We start from the raw sequence: 25,269 nt of genomic DNA, 5'->3' as shown, positions 1-25,269 counted from the left end.
CCTGCCCATCAGGACCCAGGGCTGTGCACCCAGCCTGCAGCACTTCCCACTGCTCACCCGGCTTCCTCTGAGGATTCATGAAGCCAGCACCTCAGTGCCTTTTCCTGGCCCCACCACACACACACAGACAAAAGATGATTTTGTGGCAAAATATTTTATTGCTTGGTTCCCATGGTGGACCACTGGGGAGGGATGGAGTTGGATCATAACAGCATCGTCTGAAATAGCGTGATGGCCTCATCCACCTTCCTGAGCTCTGCTTCTGTCTGTTGGAGCTGGCAGTAGAACAAGGAGCAGGTGAGGAGTGAGGCCCCAGGCCCAAGAGAGAATGCCAAATGTTCATAATGGCAAATGGTATGAGTTGGAAAGATAGGTGAGGCCCAGGAGTAGGGAGGAATTCAGGGCTGTGTGCTCCCCAGCCTCTCCCTTCTCTTTCACTCCCACTGACCCCTAGGGTCTTACCCTTTCCCAGTGTGGCCAGGCCCCACTCAGGCCTCAAAGCCTGTATGCCCCACCCCACAGCCCCAAGATGGGCAGGAGAGCACAGTGGTTAGGGATACTTGGTCCTAAGCAGATACTGGGCCTTCTGGAGTTATGGTTCTCTGAGGTCTGGAGAACTGAGACAGTCCTGCTCAGTTGCCCAGGCTCTGTAGCCCTCAGCCCCCACTCCTGTTTCTCTCTGCACCCAGATGTCTTCCCAAGTACTCCCCCTGGGGGGGATCCCAAATGAGCCTGGGGGGCTTCCTGACTGCATGTGGTCCTGAACCCAGCCCCAGGCACCTGGGACACCGTATTCTGGGTGCTCATGGTGGTAGGAGGCACGAGGGGTCTGCAGGGAGGCAGGATACCTGGTTCTAGGTCTGCCTCTGTCAACGTGCTGTGTGGCCCTGGGCTGAGCCCTTGCCCCCAGCCATTCTTCACACTTAACAGCAGGGATTACCTTGAGCAGGGGGCTTGGAATCCCTGCTTCCCCAGGGACTGCCCAGGATGAGGCAGAGTACAGCTGCAGGACAAGGGTCTGATGACAGAGGGAACAAATGGTGCAGGAAAACGCCCACTCACACCACAAACCTTGACTTTGTCTGCCTCCTGGACTTCCATGGGCACCTTGACAGGGTAGTCTGAGACAGCACGGCGCTCCCGCAAACGCTGTGCCTGCCGCTGCGCCTCACCACGCTTGGCCTGCAGCTTACCCAGCTCCCGGGCTGGGTCCACCAGCCCCTGAAGCTGCAGGTGGACGGAACAGCAGTCAGAGGCAAGGGCCACTGCGCAACCCTGTGGTGCAGGAGCTCCCAGGGCCAGGACAGCCACCACACCCGCGCTGGCTAGCGCCTGCACGTAGCCTGACACTGCTGATGCCATGGCGCCTGTAGCCTCATCAGCCACTTCCAGGAAACCTGCCGGGGAAGGCAGCAAAGTGAGATTGCAAAGTGAGATCTGAGGGGAAAAGGAGAAAATGAGACGAGGCAACCACACCAGATACTGGTCCCAGAGTGGACTAAGAGGACAGCAGGTCAGGGTGAACGTGGGGACCTGAAGCTCACAGTCAGGCCGGATCCGGGTGAGGTTGTAATCGGCACGCAGGGACCGCACAACTCTTGTGATGCTCAGGGCCAGCTCTATGGTGGCTTCTGCCTCAGGGTCCTTCCAGGAGCACTGTGGGTAGCAGAGGGGGTTAGGGAGTCTGGGGGGCAGGCTGGAGCCTCCCTCCAGGTCATATCCCATACCTCTAAGGGCTCTGGGTAGGGGGTAATGCAGAGGCTAGGGGGAGCCTGTGGTATCCGCCGAGGCAGCCTCTGGAACAGCTCCTCAGTCACAAAGGGCATGAAGGGGGATAGCAACCTCAGGCCAACATCCAGGCAGGTGTAGAGGGTCTGGCGAGCACACTCAGCCGCCACCTGGTCCACTCCATTCAGCACTGGCTTCAGGCACTCCTAGGGGACAGGGAGGCACAGGGCTCCAGCCCTCACTCTGTACTTGTTAGGACAAGGGGGTCGGGAGACAGGTTGGCTCAGGTCTCATGGCCAACCACAGGCAAAGTGAGGCCCAGGGCTCTACTGTCCCCTACCCCAAACTCAGCTGCTCCATACCAGGTAGACATCACACAGCTCATAGAGCCAGAAGCTGTACTGGGCGGTGGTGACAGCTGGGAAATCATAGGCCTGGAAACCTTGGTTGCTGAGCCTCACAGCCTCGGTCAGCCGGCTGAGGATCCATCGGTCCACCAGGCTCTTGTGGCCTGCAGGCTTGGGCAGAGAGGGCCTATCAGCCAGGGGCCTCCAGATGCCCAGGGGGAGGGAGCCAGCACCCCACAGCAGGTGTGGGAGGAATCACAGCAAAACTGCAGTCTAGGTGCCTGAGGGGTCCAAGGCAACTGCCCTGTGTCCAGGATGTCCAGGACCTGGGGGGAGGGGACAGGCCCCCACCATCGTTGGGGAGGACCCTGCCCTGGGCTTTCCCTGTAGCTATCTGTCCCCTCAGCTACATGGAGGCTCCTTGGGGTGGGGGCTGTGATCCTGCCACAACAAGAGCCACACAAGATGCCCGAGTGGCAGGCACGTGGCCTGTGTGGGTACTGCCCACCTTGTCACCTGCCAGACCCTCACCTCGGAGGTGGGTGAGGGCACAAACCCCTTCCCAAGGCCACGGAGGGCAAACTTGGTGGCATTCCAGAGCTTGTTGCAGAAGTGGCGGTAACCCAGTATCCGGTTCACATCCAGGTTGATGTCACGACCTGGTGGGCATGAAGTGGGGGTCCTTACCATTCTCCCCCCAACCCATGCCCAGGGCAGATGGGAGGAGTGGGCCTCAGGGAAGGAGGAAGGACATGGCTGACAGAGGTTCTGGGGGCCATACCCTGGGATGTGTAGGCACACAGGCCAAACCGGAGAGCATCGGTCCCACACTCGGGAATCCCCGCTGGGAAGTCTGCCTTCTGCGGGGAGGCAGCAGAGGGAGGCGTCCTGAGCCGTCCATTCGTTTCCACCCATACGCCAGTCCTGGGCCCACCCTCTGTACCTGTCCTTCTTTAGCCTTCTCCACCTCACTGGGATCCAGGTTGCTGTTCAGTAGCTGCTCATGGAGGCCCTAGGGTAAGGTGAGAGTGGTCAGGCAACAGTGGCAACAGCCCCACAGGCCTTCTGGGGCTGGCACAGTGCCCAGCCCCACCTGCAGGGAGACTCCGTGGACAACATCCAGGGGGTCAATAACATTGCCCAGAGACTTGCTCATCTTCCGGCCGTGGGCATCTCGCACAATGGCGTGGAGGTAGACCTGCAAGGCAGGGAAAGGGAAGGCCCGTGAGGATCTCTCCACCCAGACCCCAATGCCTACCCCAGGGCCCTGCATCTGGTCCACTCCACTCTGAACCTCAGGCCCCTGCCAGCCCATTCAACACTTCATGTGGTTAGAGGTACTCCCTGCTCAGGAGGCCAGGGCCAGGAATCACTGAGCAGAGTTTGGCTGGCTTTCAGCCCCCACAAATACCCACTGGACCAGGCCTGATCATGGTACAGGAGGGAGGGTGAAGGTGGGGACTATGGGAGGGGTCTTGGAAGCCTTTATACCTCTCTGAAGGGCAGCCTGCCGGTGAGTTTCAGGCCAAGCATGACCATCCTGGCCACCCAGAAGAAAAGGATGTCATGGCCCGTTTCCAACAGCGTCCCCGGGTAGAAAACACTCAGATCTTCGGACTAGGGGCAGAGCTGGGCATGAGGAGAACAAAGCACCCACCTGCAAGACCCCCACCCTACCCTGGGGTGGCTCCAGAAATTTACCTGGTTGGGCCAGCCCAGGATGGAGAAGGGGAAGAGGCCAGAGGAGAACCAGGTATCCAATACATCCTCATCTGAGGGAGACCAAAGGTCAATGTCAGAGGGGGCAGAGATGAGGATCAGGGTCCAATCTTGCCCCCCACCTCCAAAGCCCCGCCTTGCCTTGCTGCAGGCTGATCTTGTCAGGAGACACTCTGAACTCCTTGGCTGCCTTCTCCCGGGCCTCAGCCTCACTGCGCCCACTCACCCAGTACCGCCCATCGGGGTCCTGACACAGATGGGGTAAGTATGGAGGGGGTGCCTCTGCCTCCCCACCTCCCCCAGGACCCAACCCACCCACAGCTCCCAGAGATGTGCCATTCTCCAGCTCTGGTCAGTCCTTACCTCCCCTGGGGGCACAGCCGGGTCGCTGACAGTGATGAAGTAGGCTGGGATACGGTGGCCCCACCACAGCTGCCGGGAGATGCACCAGTCCCTGCAAATGGTTGGGGCAGAGGAAGGAAATTAGGCAGTGGAGGGAGGTGCCCGAGCCTGTGCCCTGCTCAGCCCATCCCTGTCACCCTCCCCATGTCAAGGAGCCTCACGCACCGGATGTTGTCCATCCAGGCATGCCATGTCCTCTGATGGGCCTCAGGCAGGATGCAGAGGTCGCCGCGAGTCACTGCAGCGCTGGCAGCCTGGGCCATCTCCCCACAACGCACGTACCACTGCGGCCGCAGCAGAGGTTCCACCACGTCCTTGGAGCGGCTGCAGGTACACAGCGTGGAGGATGGTGGTGAAGACCCTGAGGAGCCCTCCCCACCCGCTTACTGGGCTCCCACCTCACTTGCAAAGTGGCACCACCATGGGGTTATCCTCCATGCCACGGAACAGTCCCTGCTCCTTCAGCGCTGCCAGCACCACCTTCCTGGCCTCAAACCTGGGTAGGCCCTGGGCAGGAGACAGGCCCCGTCATGGCTGTGCCTAGGCACTGCCATTACGCACCCAGCCACCACGCCCCAGGCAGTCTCACCAGGAAGGGTGGGGGCACGTTGACAAGGGACCCTCGGGAGTCCATGATGCTGACGGCCTCCAGCCCATGTCTCTGTCCAACCTCATAGTCATTCTGGTCATGTGCAGGGGTGATCTTCACTGCACCTTGGGTGTTCATGGAGTGCCAGGGTAATGGTGAACTCAGGGGAGTCCCTTCCCACACGTACCCCTTTTTTATGAAGGACCACCCTTGTCCCCTACTTCCCTAATACAGTCCCCTGAGACCCAGCTCAAGTCCTGACTGTTCAAGTGAAGCTCTGTTCTCCTTAGAGAGGAAAGATGAAAGGCTGCAGTGCGCCTCGTGGGCTCCCTCCTCTCCCCATAGGACAGCCAGTCCCCTGCTCACCTGTGCCAAACTCCATGTCCACAAAATCATCAAAGACAATAGGGAGGCTCCGAGACAGGAATGGGTTGATCACACTCTTCCCCTTCAGGTGCTAGGCACAGGCAGATGTCAAAAATGCACAAAGGGATTGGCCCCACTGCCCCTTCCCACAGCCCCGACTGTCCTAACACCCAAGTGCCAACTTCAGAGCCAAGCAGAGTTGGAAGATGTTTCTACTCCAATTTTCTCTCCTCAGCCAGCATTCTCCCCCAGGTGTGAGCAGCACCCCCTCCACACCTGGTATCTAGGGTCCTTGGGGTGCACAGCCACAGCCACATCTCCCAGCATTGTCTCAATTCGAGTTGTTGCCACCACCACCTCCTCATCACTGTCTGGGGTGACAGGAGGCCTTGTGGTCTCAGCAGTGGCCCCTTCCCGGCCCCCATTCCAGCCTAGTATCCCAGTGCTCCCAGCTCCTACCTGAGCCTTGGACCTTGTAGGCAAAGGAGACGAGGACCCCAAACTCCACCTTCTCCTCATAGCCAGGTACAGAGAGCAGGGTACGACCTGTCAGCTCCTTCTTATCCACCTGTGAGATGGGTATTAAGACAGTTGGCCCAGGGGCTGGGGCTGGGACTGGGGCGGTGATGCAAAGAGCCTGGCAGGGAGGCAAACCTCGATGTCGGAGATGGCCGAGTTGAGGGTGCAGGACCAGTTGACGAGGCGGGTACTGCGGTAGATGACTCCCTCCTCATGGAGCCGGACGAAGGCCTCTGTCACAGCTACTGAGAGTTTCTAGGGCGAGGCAGTAGGGTCAGAGATGGGCCTAGGGACCTAGGGCCCAGGCAGACTCACCAAGGCAGTAGGGTCCAATGGGACCTGGCCTGTCCAGTCCCTCACCCAGCACACAGACCCCTCAGGGCGCTGGAGAGGATAAGTCATTTTCTTGAGGGGGAGAGTGGACTATGGGAACACAAGGGCAGGCAATGAGCCTAATGACACTGGAGATGGCAGGGAAGCTACTCTGCCAGGGACAGGTACTAGTGCAGAGAATCTGGGAGCGTGAGACCCCATAATGTGCTGCCTGGAGGAATATGAGCTCCTGAAATGAGCAACAGGGAACAGAAATGGCCGTAACAGGGTGAGGAGTGGGGTTTGCAGCTGAGCCCTTAGTTTCCTGAGTGGGCAAACCTCCTGGGAGAGGCCACACACGTGCTCTCTTCTGCCGATGCTGCCCTGTGGGGAGCCTTCCACTCCCACCCCAGACCTCAGCCCCATCCTGCTCACAGAGTCCATGGTGAAACAGGCTCGATTCCAGTCCAAGGAGCTGCCAAGCTTCCTGAGCTGGTGATAAATGCGGTCACCTTTCCTGGAAGTGGACAGACAGGCCAGGATCGGCACTCAGGCCTGAGCTAGAGGGGGACATAGGGTGGCTGATGGGGCAGTGTGGGGATCACTCATCCCTCTGAGATTGACCTAGGCACCAGAGCCAGCTGTCCATCAGCCTCTGTGAGGAGGTCTGGCCTGCACTTGGGGTTGCAGGATATAGATGTCTCATCTGGATGGGGTGGGGGACAGGGCTGCAGCACTTACTCTTCTTTCCACTTCCAGACCTCCTGTAGAAAGGCCTCGCGGCCCAGCTGGTGCCGGCTCAGCCCCTGCTCCCGCCAGAGTTTCTTTTCCACCACTACCTGGGTGGCAATGCCCGCATGGTCACAGCCAGGATTCCACAGAGTAGTCTCCCCCCGCATGCGGTGCCTGTGGGAGGAACACAGAGGACCAGAGGTGAGCAGGTAGGTGAGCAGGAACAGGGGGCTTCCGGCAGGGAGTCACTGGACTTGGGAAAGAAAGGGGTGGTGGAGAGGGACTCTCAGATCCTAAAGGTATAGTCAGAAAGAAATGTCCAAGAACCTCCAAGGCAATTTGGCAAAAGAAAAAGAGGACCTTTTTTTGCCCAACTAGATAGAAAAACATATGAGTAAGTCACTACATGGGAACAAAATTACAAATAAAGGGAACAAAACACTGTCTGGAAACAAAATTCAAGCAAATTTATTATTTGTTAAAGGTGGCATTTCTTATCAGTAGGGAAAGGACAAACTATTCAATAAATTTATTTAAAGCAACTAGTTAGCTAATTATTTGAAAAAAAACCTCCCTACTTCCCAAGTCACAAAAAGAAATTATAGTCAATTAAAGAACTCAACATAAAACTATGAGAAATGCATTAGAAAAATGACATAGTACTCCCACCCTCACAAAAAAGAAAGAAGTAACACAGGGAAAATGCTTATAACTTTGAGGTAGGAGAGGCCTTTAATAAGACCAACAGATAAAGTAAAAGAATGTTGGCAAACAGACTAGGTTAAAATGTAAAATCTTAAAACTACTATACCTCTAAGTTAAAAAGCAAGTGATAGACCATTTTGGAGAAAAATTCTGGAAGCTAGAAATGTTTTAGGGAATTTTAATCAAAAGATGAATCAGAGAAATAGATAAAGTAACATCATGTGCCTTCATCTACCATACTCTGGTGGAAATAAATTCAATTACTCTTAAGCTGTATGTTGATGTGGCCCATAAAGCAATAAACTCTAGTGAACTTTTCTGTGACCTTTTAGAATGATAAGGCACATTAAAGTGGGGGAGAAGAAATCATTACAGAAACACAGTCATGCTGTATTCACACGTTAGTCTCAGCATGTCTAATATAACCAAACTAAATCACATGCTCATTACTTCATAGATCTGTTTATACCTACTATGGTCCAATCTCCTTGGGACACGGATTGTAGCAACTCCATTTTCTTGTAATAAATACTCTGAAATGTTGCTTATATGTCGTAATGGATGTGAACATATTTTATGAATGCCAAGATGATGTTAGACATCACATTAAAGAAAAAAAACACAAGAAATTAAGATTAAAAATGTTGTTTTACCACAAGTATTTCTTTAGGGCTCATATGCACTTGGCAAAAAATAAATCAATAAAATGTCATGGATATTTGTAGAAAAGCACCATATTCTCTGCTGGAGAGAGAAAAAGAAAAAGATCTAGATTCATAACTCATTTTTATAATGTTTCAGTGGAGATATTTAAGTTTTTATTTCATATATTATTTTTTATTTTAAAATGTTGATAAAAATCTATTTCATTTAAGTAATGGGAGTTTCTAACATTTCATTTAAACTATATTCATTAGAGAAAATGTTGCCACCTTCAGCGTTTTGTAAGAAACATTCATTCTTCTCTCCTGCAAATTACTTGACCATTGTATGCTACATATATTTCATGACTGGCTTTCCAGCTCTCAGTTCCTTGCAAAATTCTAAATCTGACGTTGTATCCCCACAGTCCGCAGGGCACAACTGGCACACAGAGATGTCCAATAAATATTTTTTTGACCAAATTAATTTAGTAAGGAAGACTTCATAAAAAAACCCTCAAAATTTAAAATAATATAATAAATAAAACCTGGTTTCCAAAGATACATAACTGTTTTTAAAACACTTTTTTAAAGGAATTTGTCATCTAGAATATTAGATTTGGTAGTTGCTAACTAATTAAAATGTTAACAGTTAGGGGGAAGCAAATACTAGAACAGAAGAAAACATTTACAGCATCTGTAAGAAACCAAAAAGTCAATACCCAGACCATGTAAAAAATCTTCCATACCCAGAATATGTAAAAAAATCTTCCAACAAATCAATTAAAAAAGAATAACAACAAAGAATCAATAGAAAAATGGGCAAATGATAGGAACAGATAATTCATGTAAGGGGAAACTGAGCAGCCATGCAACATGAAGAGGTATAGCTTTACCAGTCATCAGAAATAACAAAGGTACCATTTTTTTGCCCATCAGCTTGGCAAATGAACATCAATAATGTCCAGGATCAGAAAGGCATGGGGAAATGAATTCATGGAGGTATAAACTGCTGAAGCCACTTTGGAGAACAACTTGGCAGCTTCTATTTGTACTTAATATAGGCACGCCCCTCTGACCTAGCAGTTTCACTTTCTGGGAGCTACACTGGAGAAATCCTTCCACGTGTACTTGAGAAAGCACATGCAGGAGTGTGCACTCCAGGAAAGTTTTCAACAGAGAAAAATTAGGAACAACCATTAATACGTAACTCCACTATGGTATAGCCACACTGTAGAATACTACAGAGCAACGAAAGAGAATAAAGTCAGTGTGTACATATAAGGGTAAGGCAAGATCTCTAAGGTAAACTGTTAAGTGTAAGGAAAAAGTTGTAGAGTAACATACTTGCTGTTTTACGTTGAAGAGTAGAACAGAAAACTTACTCAAAAGGGACACTAAGTTTCTATGGGTATGCGTTTATGTAAATCTGGGAAGATCTGGAAGTACACATAACAAAGTGATAACAATGGCTAAATCTTGGGAGGTGGTGGCCAAGGACACTTAAAGCTTTACATTTCTTCCAATAATATATTCACATATTTCTTAATCTGAAATAATGTTATTTTTGTAGCAAGAGAAAGGAGAGCAGCCATCTCAAGTTGGGGGTGTTGGTTACCTGTGGGGAGGATACCCAGTGATCCCAGAGAGAAGTGGAGCACCACCAGGGGGCAGTGCTGAGGGCCAATATGGAAGAGAAGATGGAGGGAGTCAGGGAAGAGGACAGGAGTCAGAACCAGAGAAGGCAGAGGGAACCAGCTGGAGGAGAGGACCAGAGCTCACCATCGGGTCAGGGAGTCCTGGATGGCATTGGTGAGGGCATGGCCCAGGTGCAGGGAGCCTGTCACGTTGGGAGGTGGGATGCACATCATGAAGATGCCCCGGGGATTTGGTGCTGACACACTGGAACGCTGATGGGGGAGAAGGATGGTGCGTGCTAAGTCCTCAAGTCACCTCTCCTTCTCTTGTAGGCAGTGTGTCTATAGGCCCTGCCCTGCTCTGCCCACACTGCTCCAGGCCTGGGTGGCAGTGCCCACTCACCCCATACTCTGGCTTGAAGAAGCCCTGCTGCTCCCACCAAGGGTACCAGGCAGCCTCCACATACTGAGGACTGTAGGAATCAGGCATGATGCCACTGACATCTGGGGGGACAGAAGGGGCAGGGTTGGTGCTGAGGCTGGGAGCAGCTGGGAAGGGGATGATGGGCCAGCACAGAAGGCCCTGGACCTCTCTCAGTTGCTCCCATCGCTGAGGGACAAGGGAGCTTTCTGCAAATCCTCACCAAGCAAGGTGCTAAGAGCAAGGGCAGAGCAGATAAGAGTAAAAATCAAGCAGCGGCAGCTGAGGAGGGTGGAGTTGGAAGGGTGGGGGCCCTTGCCCCCTGCCAGTACCTTTCTTTTCCCCAGGTGGGGTTGGGAGGTCATAGGTAATTATCCCAGGATCTCTTTTCCCCCTCTTCTCTGGTTTTGTTTTCTTCTGCTTGGGAGGGAAAAGATACAGGCCCAGATATCAGCCACCTGACCACAGGACAAAGGTTCCTTCCAACTTCACTCTCAGTCTCTCACCTCCGCCAGGGGCGGCTGCTGCTGTTGGATCTTTTGCTTCTGTTGGAACTTCTCTAGCTTCTCCCGTTTCTTTGCCTCTTTCTTGAGTTGAGCAGCTGACTTCAGGGGTGCAGGGACCTCAGGGCCTGGAGATAGGCACAGAAATGACAACTTATCCTGCTTGGGACCCTCCATAATGGTGCTACTATGTCTCAGATGGGCTATTTCAGCTGTCTGAGGGCTCCCCCACACTGACCTCCCACTGGCCTGGGCCCCATCCCTAAGAGAAGAAAGTGAGCAGCATGGAAGGCCCCAGAAGAACCCCTCCCCTCTAGCTCCACCCTTCCTCACCTAGCTGTTGGGAGAGAGGCCTGGCCCCTGAGTACAGTACCACCTCTCCTAGCACGGCCCGGAATTCTGGCTGCTGGACACATGTGATAAACCAGCGAGTCACATTACCCCAGATCCGGCGGGCAGAGGGGTCTAGGAGCTGAGATGGAAGAAATTAAATATCCTTAGTCACCATGCAGTGAGGTCTGAGAGGAGCTGCCCTCACTACTCTCCAGGCCCCAGTGACTCACGTATCGGAAAGGCAGCAGCAACGCGGTGACAGCCGCCAGGTCAGCCAGAGTAGGGGCCTCCCCGGCCAGGTAGGTGTGTAGCCGAAGCCACTCTTCCAAGGGGCTCAGAGACCTGCCCAGAGCCCCCAGTGCGGCCTAGCAGGAAGGGGAGGGGGTATAAGACAAAGCTTGGCCCACCTCAATCCCCACCCAGTTCCTTTGTCCTCCTTCTACTCCTATAAATCAACACCTCTGATGCCAGAGGTGTAAAAAAAACACCTCTTTTTTACTGAAATGGTCATGATAAAAATACTTCCCACTGGCTCAATATGTATCTGTTGAACACTTACGTATCAGACACAACATATTAAGCACAGGAAGTTAAAGTTTACATGAGGCAGCACAGTACTTGCTTCAACAAATATTAAGCTCCTACTATGTGCCAGACACTTCTCTAAGGAAAGAGGAGACAGCTTGACCCGGTGGAGCCCCTGCCCTGGTGGACTTTGCTTTCTAGAGATGGAGACAATAAACATGCAAATATATAACGAATTATCCTATTTTCTCCTTAAGTGCTGTGAAGAAAATTAACCAGGCCGAGGGGGACAGGGAATTCCAGAGATGGGGACTCTATTTTAGAAAGGCTAATCAGGATATGAGGAAGCAAGCCGGGGTCTAAATCACATATTCACTTATTCATCCATCCAAGAAATACTAAGTATCTACCATGTACTCCCCAGTCTGCAAGGAGGGGTGTTATAAGGACCCTAAGTCACTGCTGGGGCTCTGGAAGGACTGACAGCAACAGTGTGGTGTGGTTCTCTCCTTTCCCTGTTCCCCTTCCTCCTGTTAAATTCTCCTTCCTCTCCTCCCAGCAACTGTCATCTTTCCTAACCCTGCCTGCCTCTCCTTTCTCTTCATGCAGTCTTTCCCAGAATTCACAGTCCCCTCTATCCTCATCAGTTTTAGGCTCATCAAACTTTTACTGGAGACTTTAAAGCTCCTGGCACTTGACTATGTGCTCTGCACAGATCTACTCTTTTCAACACATTTCCCGACATGTTCACAAAATTAAAACTTTTTCATAGATGTATAAGACCAAGGCTCAGAGAGTTTAAGTAACCTGCCCAAGGTTGCCATACCAGGTGGCAAACCGGGATTTGATCAGTCTTGTTCCACATCTGACACCCTGTCTTCCTGTTTTATTATCCATTATCCAACCATTGCTTCCTTCATCTAAATTTCTCCTCCCCCCTCTTTGCTGCTTTCCCCACTCACCTGGGGGTCCTGGGCAGAGCTTTGGAGTCCCAAGGCTGGCAGCGTTGCCCCACAGGCAGCTGGTATTAGCTCGGTGTCGGAGTAACTGACCCACTGTTGGACAAGGACAGCCGCCCGGCATCCTCCCGGGCCCCCCAGGCCCGCTGGCCACAGCAGCTGGGCCACAGCCGTAGCCCCCCACACCCAGAGCTCACCGGGCCCCTGCTCTAGGGCGGGCAGGCGGGGTGGGGGAAAGGGAGTCCTGCTGGTCGGGGGCGGCTGTAGACAGATGCGGGGGTGGGCTCCTCCTGATCCCGGACCCTCCCCAGCCTCCCCGTAGCGCGCAGCTATGAGGGCTCGGAGGCTGGGGAAGGCATCCGGATGAGGGGAGACGTAGAGGATGGACATGGTTATGCAGGGGATCCGAACGAGGTGGAAAAATCCTAAGGACAAAGGGAAACAAGGAAAGACTGAAAGACCCAGAAAAGGTCCTAATGAAGTAAAGAGCGGCCCCTCATGGGGACTCCCCTACTAAAGGCGCCCGAACCCCCCAGAACTGAGGGTCTGATCAGGCCTCAAGAACCGAAGACCCGTTTCTCAGTGTGACAGAGGCGGTGAGAGATTTCACCATGATCGCGGGTCTTCCGGGAGTGTGCAAGGTTCGAAGAAGCCCCTCAGCGTCCGTTGGGACGCGGGTTTGGGCCACACGTACGTACTGGAGGGAGGTGGTCAGACTGAGCCGGGCATCCACCCCTCACAGCCGGGCGCCGGCCGAAGCTGGACCGGCCTGGCTGCCTGGGCCGAACAGTCCGGCGGGCGAGGACGGTTCTCCCGGCGACCCTAGCTCCCTGCGACCGCCGTGGGGGCCGTCGGCGCCCACGTGTTCCCCGCTTTGTGACAACACGCGTTTCCGGGCCCTCAGGTTCCGGCGTGGGCAGCTTTCCGCGCCTGCAAGTGCGGATTCTGCCACGCGCCTGACCATGACCCGGGGCCGCGTTCCCATCAGGCGCCGCCACGGGCACCCACACGGGTCCTCCGGCGGGCCGGGCGGGGCGAGCCTCGCAGATTGGGGTGGGCGGGGACCGGCGCCCAAATGGCAGCCGCGGTCATCGAGCCGTTTCCGGAGGTGCAGCGGGACAGAGGCGGGGGCGGGGGATGTCTTTTTGTCTCGGAAGCCCAGCTCTCTAAGGATCATTTCCTTTCATGAGAAGTCACGCTAGATGGCCTCTGAGGACCCTTGGCGCTGAGACTGCTCATCTGTAGCAGGAATTCTATTTGCTGTTAAGCCAGTGAAGAGTTAATCCCAATCATAACAAAAATTATGTCACTTGTACATATTTCTCTGCTGTAAGTATTCAGAAAGAGTGGCTGGGTTGAGGAAGAAATGTGGCAGCATCAAATGCATTTTAGCCAATGAAGAGTTAATCCCAATCATGACAAAAATTATGTCACTTGTTCATATTTCTCTGCTGTAAGTATTCAGAAAGAGTGGCTGGGTTGAGGAAGAAATGTGGCAGCATCAAATGCATTTTGGTGTCTCGCAACATTAACCTTCACATTAATGGAAGGAGAGCTGGAAGGGCAGCAAGCACTTGTTAGGTACAGGATAAGCAAAAGGCCATCGTAAGTAAGGGCATGTTTGGGAAACATTGTGTACCCCAGTATTACATGGTTTATTCCAAGGAGAGGGGTGGCAGATAATCCTGGGAAGTTGGGTTGGATTCTTGGCTGGGGTAATGGAGAATAGTGTTTCAATAATTTCAACATCCCTTTCCCTCCCTCCAAAAACACACAGAACCAGAACTTAAATTTGCAACATAAATTTTATTCCCGATGCGGGACAGATTCCTCCCATCCCCAAAATGAATCACACTGCCCTGGAGAGATGTAGGAAATTGTACCATCATCTCCAGGGAAGGAGCGAGAAGGGCAGGTGCTGGGAACAAGGAAGGCTTTGCAGTTCCCTACCCTACTTATCTTCCCCTTCTCAACAGATAGCTGCTCCCAACTATTATTCCTCTTATCCACTCATCCCCTCAAAAATAAAAAAGCCCTATTTAAAAAAAAACAACAAAACAAAAAAAACACTTCAAGTATTATGGGAGGTAGGAGGGGTCCTGGGCTGGGTCAAGCAACTGAAGAGGGAGGGTGAGGGGTGGAGGAGCCATCACTGTTTCTGCTGCAGGGCCTCCTTCCTTGCTGCGTCCTGCAGTAACTGTGTGTCGACTTCATCTGCCGGCAATTGCACATACCGGACCACTGAGCCCCGGATGAAGCAGTTCTTCACTGATAACTGAAGACAAAAATAGACAAATATGAAGACCCGCTTAAAAATGGCCTCAACCCACCCACGGCCCTCCTACTGGTGGAGGCGTTTCCTCCTCTCCACCATCCCCAGCTCACCATGTGGGGGTATTTCTCAGGGTCTGTGACACTGATGTCAGTTAGTTTGATGTTGAGATACTAAGACAAGAAGATGAACACCATCATTAGCCCTAGAAACAAGAGGCCCATCTCTTAAGCTCTCCCCTCTTCTTCCCCAAGACCCGATTCTGGGCTCTTGGCATCTCACCTGATCCACAGAATGCAGGGTTCCACAGATGCTGTCAGGGGCAGAAAGAGGGAAAAACCAAATTAGCTTACACCAAAATCACATAGAGTGACTTCAGAGCTGGGATAAGCACATGTTTAGGGGAAGCGAAGGACTTGAGGAAGCGAAAAAAGGTGGAATCAAAAAGGGGTGTTCCTAAGCCCTGAAGCAGGAAAGCACTGTTTAGACTGCACATCTTCTCTCCCAAAACCAACCCATTCTTCAGAGCTACCATCAAACAACTGCTATACACTAGACCCAAACGGCAGCCGGGGAGCCATTGAGCCTGTGTTCCACACAGTATTTGTAATCTTTTATACCCACTTCACAAGGTAGCTTTTACAATCCAGGGGCTCAGAGAGGTGATGTAACTTGCCCAAGTTTGTAATAAATAAACAGGGTCTACCTGATCTCCAGGACCATCTGCTATTTTCAAACATTTACTGCTTTGGAATCAGCTAGCATTGCTCTTGATGAGACAGGCACAAGGGCTGTCCTCTCCCTTCCCCAATCCTTGAGCTCTCTTGAAATGTTAATGAGGAAGGTTATCAAAACACTACCAATGCTCTAAGCCATTCTACCTCTCCCAGTTTTTTAAATTTCTGTCAAGGGCTTCAACACTAAATCTCACAACCTCAAATTCTAAGAGTTGTACTTAACCACCTTCCACATCCTGTGAATCCCATTTGCTGATGTCTAGCATTTCTGTAATTCTGGTTCCAGTTTGACTTCTGCAAACCAAGGTCTTTTTACTTTCTATCTCAATCCAGGACTCCAACATGGCTGCCCTCATCCTAACCTTCCTGCATGGCATCACCAGATTCTTATGTTCTTACAAGTGTGGTTCTTTATATTGATGTGTGCTTTTCAACTTTGAGCCCATGACAAAAAGAAGGAAACACAGTATACTGCGTGTTGAGTGGGTATGTAGGGTGCTAAAGGTTAAATTAATACTATTTTCTTAAGAATAAGGGCTAATAGCCCTTCCTATTGTTTTAGTACTAAAAAAAAATTCCTTTAATGAAATGATTGTAATACAGTTTAATTTCAAATTTCCTTATCTTACAAAAAATAAAATTGGCAGTTCTCTGTTGGGCCCGTTTTTGTAAAATTCGAAGTCTTGGAAATCCAGTGTCTGAGAACTACTGCCTCAAACGGTGGTATCACTATGCCTGGCTGCCAGAAAGCCTTTGACAACAGCATCCTCCCACCATCTGCAGCAGTGAGGGGGAAATGCACAAGGTGTTATTTCATTCAGTCCCTTGTAAGAATGAGATACACTACACAAAAGCTGTCTCACAAACAAGCATGAGAGAAAGAGTTCTCCCAACCCAATGGACTACCTTCAAATCCATAAAGTCCTTGCTTTAGGACCTAGGGCTATAACTTAACAGTTATTCTTGCCATCTGGAAGGCCCAGTAAGGGGAAAAAAGGAAAATAAAAACCAAGTCATCTCACAAGGGGGTGGATGGTTGCCCAAGCAGGAAGAGCTAACTCACTCAATACCACTCAATTGGGTGGTACATTTCCCTTTTCAGATCAATTTTCTCATTGCATTTTCCATGTGAAGTGGATAGAAAGGAATACCCGAGTGAACTGATTTGTTAGAAATTCAAGTGATTGCCCAAAGCCTACAATGAACAAGACTGAATAGAATTCCAGGCCTGAGCATTTTATCTGAGCTCCAACTAAAGACTGGGTTTGGTTGCATATTTTGTAGGTTTTACTTTTCCCTTGAACATGGACAATACTATTTGAATGCACATCTCAAACCACAACAGATATGTAGTTTATTTTTCAGTTTTGAACTGACAGGATTTCTCATCCTAGTATTTTTGGCCAGTACTTCCACTTAATGACCAACTCTTCAGAGGAGAAATTGCAGCACATTCATATGCATATATGAAGAATTAAATTCTTCGGAGTATCAGTTTTTCCATTTTAACTTCTTTTGTTGATTTTACAACATTTAAAAGTGTTTTAATTCTTCTAAGATTCAAGAACCATGATGTTTATGGCCTATAATCCTGAATCTGTCCTGGTATACTAATTCATGTAAATGTAAATGTGTCATTGAGGTTGCCCCCAAACTGCCCTACAACTCTATTGAATTATGAAATATCTTTAAGAAGTGACAGAAACATCTTGGAGACATTATATAAAAGGATTTAATTAGACCAACTCGAGCTTGTTCAATAGTCTCCTTTTGCAGGTGAAAAATTTCAAATCTGAGTCTTAAAAATTATTCCCTGGAAAAGTTCATTTTAGGTTGTCAGTTCTAACATATTATGAGGATTACTTCCTTATGGCTTATCTAGATGAATTCACTCACTTAATATCAACAAGCAGTACTCTTACACTTTAGTGCAAAATCCTGGGAATTCAGCATATGCACACATATGCTTGAAGTCAATTCACATTCTCTCTAAAGCTGAATGCCCAGAATGAAATAATACAGTGAAATAGCATGACAATCACAGTATATGTATAGCTTTGCTATTTCAGGAAACTTTCAAGCTTAAGTGTCTAAAACCTTAGAGCACAGTTATTCCTACAAGGTAGTTTCTACTAGCCTATTTTAGATATGGCATAAAAAACAATATACATGTTCACAAGTCTCTGACTTAATGAATTTTTTTCCTTAGAATGTGGTTTGTAAATATTTTGTTCAACCTTACTTTTGAAAAACATTCTATATAAAAATTATATTTTATATATGTATAAAATATTTATATAAATTTATATGTTCAAAAAAAAAAACAAGTCATCTCATTGAATTGCTTAAGTTGGTTTTGGCTTCCACACTTGCTCTCTATATGGCTCCAGTCTAACGTCATCAATACAATGTGCACTGCCAGTGCCATACATGGAAACCGCTGATGGAAAAGGTTCAAATTCCTCTCCTCATCGTTCCTTGCCATGTCAAATAAATGATCTCACACAGAAATGTGGAAGACACTGTTGGGAGAGAATACATTGATTCAAACCTTCTAAAGGACAATGAGGTAACAGGTATCAATTATTTTAAATGTAATTTCATTTGAAGGATTTTTTTCTAAAGAATCAGATGTGTACAAAGATACGTCCAAACAGATGTTCACAGCAACAGCATACGTAAAAGCAAAGAAATGGAAATAGCCAGGTGTCCAAAAGCAAGATCTTGCTTCAATTCCAGCCAGCTAATAGAAATGCCATTCAAATATTAATATTAAAGACTGACATTATTGACATGGAAAATATCTACAACATACTGTCAAGAAAAAAGGAAATCTCACAATTGCATAGAGACTATGAGTCTGTTTTTTTTTTTTTTGAGAGGGCATCTCTCATATTTATTGATCAAATGGTTGTTAACAACAATAAAATTCTGTATAGGGGAGTCAATGCACAATCATTAATCCATCTATGAGTCTGTTTTTAATTAAAAAAAAAAAAAAAGAGCGAGCCAGAGTTGGATTTCAGTTCTTCAGCTTTGGCTGTAATTTATTATACAGAATTGAGAAGTTTTGTGACCTAGCTAAGCTTCAGTTTCCTCATGTGTAAAACAGCCATCATAGTATGTGTCATACATGGGTATTAAAAGAATTACTTTAGTAAATATAAAGTATTCAGAATAGTGCTTAGTTGATGGGAGGTTCTCAAATGTTAGCTATTTTTCGTTCTTTCAGCACACATTTGTTAAACACCAACTATATACTAGTGCTATGCTAGACATTAGGTACACAATGGTGAGCTTACACATGCTCCTGGCCCTGTAGGAAGGGCAGGCCATAAATAGTAAACACATTTCTATGAAGAAACAATTTGAGAAGCACCCACTAGGAAGGAAACAAACTCCATGACAGAGGGGTCTGCTTGGCTAGGACCAGGAAAAGTCTCTCCAAGGACACACCACTTAATTCCAGTCCTGAAAGATGATGATTAGGAGTTAATGACACAAAAGTGGTACGGGATGTAAAAGCAGTAGACAGAAGGGACGACACTGGTCTTGTTTATTCTCAACATTTTCTTTTAACAGGGGAGAGATTATACCATATATACTACTCTGCAACAGCTTTCCTTATTACTGCTTTATCTCATTTCTATATGACAGCTGTATAATATGAAAGTACCACAATTTAATTAACCCATTTCCTCTTGGTTTGTTTCCAACTTTTGCTGTCGCAAATAAAGCTACAAACAACTTTGCAAACCTGTTCCTTTTGTAATAAATGTTGATGCCTCTGCCCTCTCTCTAGTACTTACTCTAAGCCTAAGACACAGTTGTTTCTTCCCTCTCTCTCCCACCTCGCTCAGATCTCAAATAGTACTTGTCCAACGAAAGAAGCTCCAGGGCCTCGGAAACACCCACAGACTTGTGGTAATAGGTACCTACCTCAGGTCATTCTTAAGTTCCACGACCACATCCTTGCCCACGAGGGACTTGAAAAAGGAATAGAAGAGCTATTGGACGAAAAAAGAAAAACCGCATTTGAAGGGACACAATAGGAAGGATGCTCCCTTGTCAGTATTACCAAGTACTGGTATTGGGTTCCCTGCTGCATCTCTGGCAGTTACCAAAACTTCACAGAAAAGAATACTCGGTGACGGGGACAATGGCTGGAGCCCAAGTGAGTCTGCACATTTCACCGAGCAAGAGAGAGAGAGGCCTCTGCCAGGCACACTTCGGGCTCTCCGGGCCGGTCTCAATCGACCACCTCTCCTGAGGTCCTGCCTATTCCTCCCAGTCAACTGCAGAAAGCATCCCACCTGAACCCTCCCGAAGCCTGGTCTCGGTCAGAGAAATGCTCTTTGAGGTCTAGCTTTTCTCTCTTCTGTGGTCCCCGACGACTCTCTCGGGTTTTGTTTATTTCCCTCATAAGGGACAAAAAAAAAAAAAAAAAAAAAATCCCATTTGCTCCCAGGTGTCTCTTCCAAGCATTCCGAGGCGCAGGAACTAGGGATGGAGGGAAAACGCCGGGACCGCACCCACCAACCCCGCGTCCTCAACCGTCCGATCCGTCCGCGCTCCGTGTGGGCGCCCCTTTGTGACGTCACGGTACCCACCATGATGGCTCGCACGCCGGGCTGCCGGACGGACCGGTATGGCGAGGGCCCGGGGCCGCAGGGGCGGGCGGGAACTGCAGTGCAAGACGCGCAGGGAGCCGGGTGGTGTGGCACGGCGCGGAGTGGTGCAGGCGCAGCGGCAAGCGCCGCGGAAGCTCCCAGAGACGAAAAGAGCGCGCGGCCAGCTCGCGGCTCCAAGAGTGAGGGGAGGCCGACCGGATGCGAAAGCCCGGAGAGGGGCGGGGCTTCCTGCTTTCCAACTTCCTACCCGGGAGGCGGGCTCCCAGCACGCAGGCGCGGTTCCCAGCTGTTGCCTTCGTTGGAGAGGCTCCTCGCTCCCAGAAGATACTGTTCTTTCCCGTGGCAGTGAGCGATTTGCTCTCACCCTATGGACACTTTCTATTGAAAAGTTGTTGGGGAGTTTATGAAAACTCATCATGATTTGTACACTTTTCTATATGTTACACTTTGATTTAAAAAGTTTAAAAAAATAAAAGTGAGTCACCAAGATCGAGAGCCTGAGCACAAATTTTGATTTATCAGAAGTTCCCAATAAACAGTTCTCCCAAGGACCCAACTTCAGTCCATATTTCGTACACACTTTTTACCTAGGGCTGTCCTGTAAACGACTGAGTAAAAACAAACAGACTGGCTAGGTGTAGGGAAAATGGAAATTCCATGGCCAGGATTTTCACCTGACCTTGGTCTGCTTGCCCACTGCACACAGGCAATGCTCGAAGGTGCAGGTTTGCACACTTGCGGGTAATAAATTATTGGCTCTATATAAAAAGCTCCACCCAGAGCTTGGGGGCTGCAAGGCGGCGGAGAGGGCCAGAGGCAGGGATCAGCCTGCTGCATGCCAGACTTGTCCTGAGGTAGACGGGCAGTTCTAGTGCTTGAGCTGCCACCACAGGAATAAAGCTGGGTATAAACTCTCTTACCCGTGACGTTCTGTTTTCATTTTTCAGTCTCACTGAATCCAGAGTGAACCTGCCCGAGGCGGAAACCCTCAGGCGAGACACAAGAATTTAATGTAGAAATGTTTTCTGCACGTAAAGGATGCAATAACACACTCTGTGAAAGCAGCACCCAATCACACACCTTAAGTGACATAAGCACATCAAGCATAAGTTTGCCCAGGCCCTGACCCCTCACAGCTGAACTTGAATACTAAGCCAGTCTCACTGAATATAAGCAGTAACTATAGTTAGCAATTGCTGTAGCTGGGGCTCAGGGTACCTAATGATAAAGTTATCTTCCTGCTTGAAACAATTAGCTGATGAAAATTCAAGTACCAGCTTCATCATTCACAATCAGCTCTCAGTCAGATCACACATGCGCTTTGCATGAACTGTCCTCTTCCTTACTTTTCAAGATACACTCATAGTCTAAAAATATCAGAAATAATTTGCTTTAGGAACACATTTACTGAGGGACAACCACAGTGGATGAAGCAAGCTGGGGAGACTGGAAATAAATAACAGACATTCAAACTCATCAAATGGTTCAAAGAGGACGTAGTTTTCCTAAGAGTCTCCTTCCAGAATCAGAAACAGGATTTTGGAGTGTGAAAAGATGGCATGATATCTGATCTGATGCCCCTTCACCAGAATCCCAAAGGGATGGTAACTTAGGTTCAGGTGCAGTCACTTCAAGAATCATGTCGATGTTTGAAGATGGGGAAGCACACTTCACCTTAGCGGCACCCTAGGATCTTCCAGCTTCAGGTAAGATTAATCAGCTTCTTCAATGGTGGGCCCTGTGGCAGCCTCTCCAGGCATATACCCTGTTCCACAGGTAGGCCCAACACATCCCGCCTGATAGAGTTTTGTGATGACTGGGTTACACACCTTCTCCAATTCCTTTCTCTTATGATCAAACTCATCTTTCTCCGCCAGTTGATTGGCCTCCAGCCATGAAAGAACCTCATTACATTTATCCAGTATTTTCTTTTTATCAGAGTCACTAATCTTGCCTTTCAAGCCTTCATCACTCACAGCACTCTTCATGTTAAATGCATAGGATTCTAAGGCATTTTTTGCAGAGACTTTCTCTCTCTGGATCTCATCCTCAGCTTTATATTTCTCAGCATTCAGAACCATATGCTCGATCTCCTCCTTTGTCAGCCAGCACTTGTCATTGGTGATGGTGATCTTGCTGGCCTTACCAGTACTCTTGTCCATGGCTGTTACATTGAGAATACCATTGGCATCAATGTCAAAGGTCACCTCAATCTGAGGAACTCCCCTGCGTGCAGGAGGGATCCCAGTCAGGTCAAAGCGCCCCAGCAAGTTGTTGTTCCGCGTCATGGCCCTCTCACCCTCGTACACCTGGATCAGTACCCCGGGCTGGTTATCTGAGTAGGTGGTAAAGATCTGTGTCCGCTTGGTAGGGATGGTGGAATTGCGCTTGACCAGGATAGTCATCATGCCCCCGGCCGTCTCCAACCCTAGGGACAGAGGAGCTACATCCAACAAAAGCAGGTCCTGTACCTTTTCAGACTTGTCACCCATCAAAATGGCAGCCTGTACTGCAGCCCCGTAGGCTACTGCCTCATCGGGGTTGATGCTCTTGTTGAGATCATGGCCGTTAAAGTAATCCTGCAGCAGCTTCTGAACCTTAGGGATGCGGGTGGAGCCCCCCACTAAAACAATACCATGGATTTTAGCCGTATCCATCTTGGCATCCCAAAGAGACTTCTCCACAGGCTCCAGGGTGCCCCTAAACAGGTCTGCACACAACTCCTCAAACTGGGCTCTGGTGATGGAATGATGTGTAGAAGTCAATCCCTTCATAAAGTGAATCAATTTCTAAGTTGGCCTGGGTGCTGGACGACAGGGTCCTCTTGGCCCTCTCACAGTCCATGCATAGCCGCCTCATGGACCACTTGTTCTGGCTAATGTCCTTCCTCTGCTTCCTCTTGAACTCCTCCACAAAGTGGCTCACTAGCCTATTGTCAAAGTCCTCTCCAACCAGGTGGGTGTCCCCAGCTGCGGCCTTTACCTCAAAAATCCCATCATCTATGGTGAGGATGGACACATCAAATGTGCCTCCACCAAGGTCAAAGATCAGGACATGTCGCTCTCCCTAACCTGCTTTATCTAAGCCATAGGCAATGGCAGCAGCTGTGGGTTCATTGATAATTCTTAGCACATTGAGACCCGCAATCATGCCTGCATCCTTAGTTGCCTGTAGTTGTGAGTCACTGAAATAGGCTGGCACAGTGATCACAGCATTGGTGATAGGGTGGACCAAAAAAGCCTCAGCAGTCTCCTTCATTTTAGTCAGTACCATGGAAGAGATTTCCTCAGGATAGAAAGCTTTTTTCTTCCCTTTATAGGACACCAGTACCTTGGGCTTGCCTCCTTCACTGATTATTTGAAAAGGCCAAAGTTTCATATCTGATTGAACTACAGGATCATTAAATTTCCTGCCGATCAGACGTTTGGCATCAAAGGCAGTGTTCTGGGGATTCATGGCTACCTGGTTCTTGGCCGCTTTCCCGATAAGCCACTCGGTGTCGGTGAACACCACGTAGCTGGGGGTGGTGCGGTTGCCCTGGTCATTGGCAATGATCTCCACCTTGCCGTTTTGGAACACCCCCACGCATGAGTAGGTGGTACCCATGTCGATGCCTATAGCCATTTCTTTAGCAGCAGCCATGGTTTTCCGAGGCCTGTGGAGAAAGAATGAGAAAGTTTTGGCAGATTGTTTAATTTCATTTACTTACTAATTCTAACTGTAGTAAATACACATAACATGAAATTTACCATCTTAGTAAGTGTACAGTTCAGTAGTAAACTTATTCACATTGTCCAATCCATCTCCATAAGTTTTTATTTTGCAAAACTGAAATTCTATTACACAGCTCTCCATTCTATAACCCAAGACCCTGGCAATCACTGTCCTACTTTCTGTCTCTATGAATTCAGTTATTCTAGGTACCTCATATTAATGGAATTATGCACTATTTTTTTGTGTGTGACTGGCTTCTTTTACTTAGCATAATATCCTTAAAGTTCATCTATGTTATAGCATGCGTCAGAATTTCCTTCCTTTTGAAGGCTGAATAATATTGATTGTATGTGTATCCATTTTGTTTATTCGTTTATTCTTTTCATGGACACTTGGGCTGCTTCCACCTTATGGCTATCACAAATAATGTTGCTATGGCTATCACAAATAATGTTGCCATGAACTACAAGTACCATTATCTTTTTGGGGTACAAATTACCTCTTCCATACCCTGCTTTTTGGACAATGTAGACAAATATTCTTCCTCAACAACTAAGAGGGTCAGTAGGTATATATTGTTTTCAATTTCTCAAGAGAACCTACTCAGCTGTCTTTTCCTATGTCTGTGTCATATTTTACTCTGAGATTGTACCGTCTGCGGCTGAAATAAGATCATTTTACCTTCTGGTCGTCTCCCAAGACATTAATATCCACACTCGGGTTTAGCTGCCTCCCTTCCCTTAGCTACGGTACCCTCTTAAGAGATTTGTGGAAGTAAACCTGGGCCAGTCTAAAGATGGCTGCTAGGAACCCAATGAAGCCCTCACAAGTTTTCTCAGGAGAGGTGGAGCACTCCAAGTGGTCTCTTCTTTAACCTTCTTCCAAATATAACTCCAGTTATCTGGACACACTAAGAGAGCGGATACTCCACCTCTTCCCTGCAGCTATGACTAATCCCAGCCACCACAACGCTTCCAAAGGATTCCCCCTTCTCTGGTAGGCCAACGCCACCAGGTGGATCTTCGGGCTCAAACTAGAGGATTTCCCAGCAGTTTCTCAAACAAGCTACTAGTTTGCCTATTGACACCTTATTATGATCAGAGCCCTCTAGGCTTACCTAATATTCCCGCCGCCTGAGTCGGGGCTCCCTCAGCAGCAAACTGCGCACCGGTGTCCCCCCACCCGGCCCACCTTACAACTTTGAGGTGACTCCCGTCCTAACAGGCCGATTTCACACTAGCCGTTGAGGTCAGGCGCTGTACCTCTCTATTGTAATCGTCAGGACCCGGCCCCTCCCCCTGATAGCGTCAGCATGTGGCCCCGCCTCCTCCTTACTGGCCCGCGCCCCCAACCCGCTACTTTCACCTAACCTCCCAGTAGCCGTGCTGGTCTAGCAAGCCACGGAAGAGTCTGGAGAGATCTGGGAGAGGCGGCACCCAGGACGCTGATTGGTCCCCGCAAGCCCGAGGGAAGGACG

General features: G+C 49.1%; 3 protein-coding genes across 8 annotated transcripts; all 3 read right to left on the bottom strand.

Annotated features, from left to right (window-relative positions):
• Positions 1–138: 138 nt before the first annotated feature.
• Positions 139–13,439, bottom strand: VARS1 (valyl-tRNA synthetase 1). Of its 5 annotated transcripts, none has more exons than XM_017661455.3 (30): positions 13,137–13,438; positions 12,442–12,863; positions 11,185–11,319; positions 10,955–11,093; positions 10,625–10,749; positions 10,451–10,538; positions 10,101–10,201; positions 9,843–9,970; positions 6,724–6,888; positions 6,418–6,499; positions 5,806–5,925; positions 5,611–5,719; positions 5,428–5,522; positions 5,152–5,242; positions 4,786–4,910; positions 4,600–4,703; positions 4,362–4,520; positions 4,158–4,248; positions 3,936–4,041; positions 3,777–3,847; positions 3,567–3,692; positions 3,169–3,273; positions 3,019–3,087; positions 2,857–2,935; positions 2,607–2,734; positions 2,091–2,246; positions 1,728–1,934; positions 1,545–1,656; positions 1,063–1,397; positions 139–275 (listed from the first exon to the last, which is right to left on the bottom strand). In XM_017661455.3, exons 2-30 carry the CDS (start codon positions 12,826–12,828, stop codon positions 204–206), a joined length of 3,810 nt encoding a protein of 1,269 aa, XP_017516944.1. In that variant the 5' UTR covers positions 12,829–12,863; positions 13,137–13,438; the 3' UTR covers positions 139–203. The 5 variants fall into 5 exon arrangements, with proteins under 5 accessions (XP_017516944.1, XP_017516945.1, XP_017516946.1 ...); XM_017661456.3 differs by having other exon boundaries at positions 10,451–10,535; XM_017661457.3 differs by having other exon boundaries at positions 1,072–1,397; positions 13,137–13,437.
• Positions 13,440–14,224: 785 nt separating this feature from the next.
• Positions 14,225–20,511, bottom strand: LSM2 (LSM2 homolog, U6 small nuclear RNA and mRNA degradation associated). 2 transcript variants are annotated; one of them, XM_073225049.1, is made up of 5 exons: positions 19,984–20,511; positions 19,387–19,454; positions 14,993–15,023; positions 14,824–14,883; positions 14,225–14,713 (listed from the first exon to the last, which is right to left on the bottom strand). In XM_073225049.1, the coding sequence occupies exons 1-5, from the start codon at positions 20,494–20,496 to the stop codon at positions 14,588–14,590; spliced, it is 798 nt and encodes a 265-aa protein (XP_073081150.1). In that variant the 5' UTR covers positions 20,497–20,511; the 3' UTR covers positions 14,225–14,587. The 2 variants fall into 2 exon arrangements, with proteins under 2 accessions (XP_073081150.1, XP_017517025.1); XM_017661536.3 differs by having other exon boundaries at positions 20,058–20,242.
• Positions 20,512–20,617: 106 nt separating this feature from the next.
• Positions 20,618–25,262, bottom strand: LOC108397886 (heat shock 70 kDa protein 1-like). Its single transcript, XM_037005111.2, is given in 3 exon segments — positions 20,618–22,828; positions 22,830–23,733; positions 25,163–25,262. Coding segments are annotated over 2 exon segments (1,929 nt in total). The 5' UTR covers positions 23,721–23,733; positions 25,163–25,262; the 3' UTR covers positions 20,618–21,790.
• Positions 25,263–25,269: the final 7 nt, after the last annotated feature.

The sequence above is a fragment of the Manis javanica genome, chromosome 16 (assembly GCF_040802235.1).
Source record: "Manis javanica isolate MJ-LG chromosome 16, MJ_LKY, whole genome shotgun sequence".
Classification (NCBI taxonomy): Eukaryota; Metazoa; Chordata; class Mammalia; order Pholidota; family Manidae; genus Manis; species Manis javanica.
Note: the sequence above shows the minus strand (reverse complement) of the source record. Positions and strands in the feature narration are given on the sequence as shown.

Bases quoted from the DNA above. Each gene is read 5' to 3' on its own strand.
- LSM2 (XM_073225049.1), bottom strand. From the start codon at position 20,496: ATGATGAGTTTTCATAAACTCCCCAACAACTTTTCAATAGAAAGTGTC. The intron at 14,884-14,992 runs GTGAGATGCCAA...TTCTTGTCTTAG, and splicing joins CCCTGCATTCTGTGGATCAG to TATCTCAACATCAAACTAAC. The intron at 14,714-14,823 runs GTGAGCTGGGGA...TTTTGTCTTCAG, and splicing joins CTGAGAAATACCCCCACATG to TTATCAGTGAAGAACTGCTT.
- VARS1 (XM_017661455.3), bottom strand. From the start codon at position 12,828: ATGTCCATCCTCTACGTCTCCCCTCATCCGGATGCCTTCCCCAGCCTC. The intron at 3,088-3,168 runs GTGGGGCTGGGC...ACCTTACCCTAG, and splicing joins TCCACGGAGTCTCCCTGCAG to GGCCTCCATGAGCAGCTACT. The intron at 1,398-1,544 runs GTGAGCTTCAGG...CTTCCCCGGCAG, and splicing joins CACCCGGATCCGGCCTGACT to GTTTCCTGGAAGTGGCTGAT.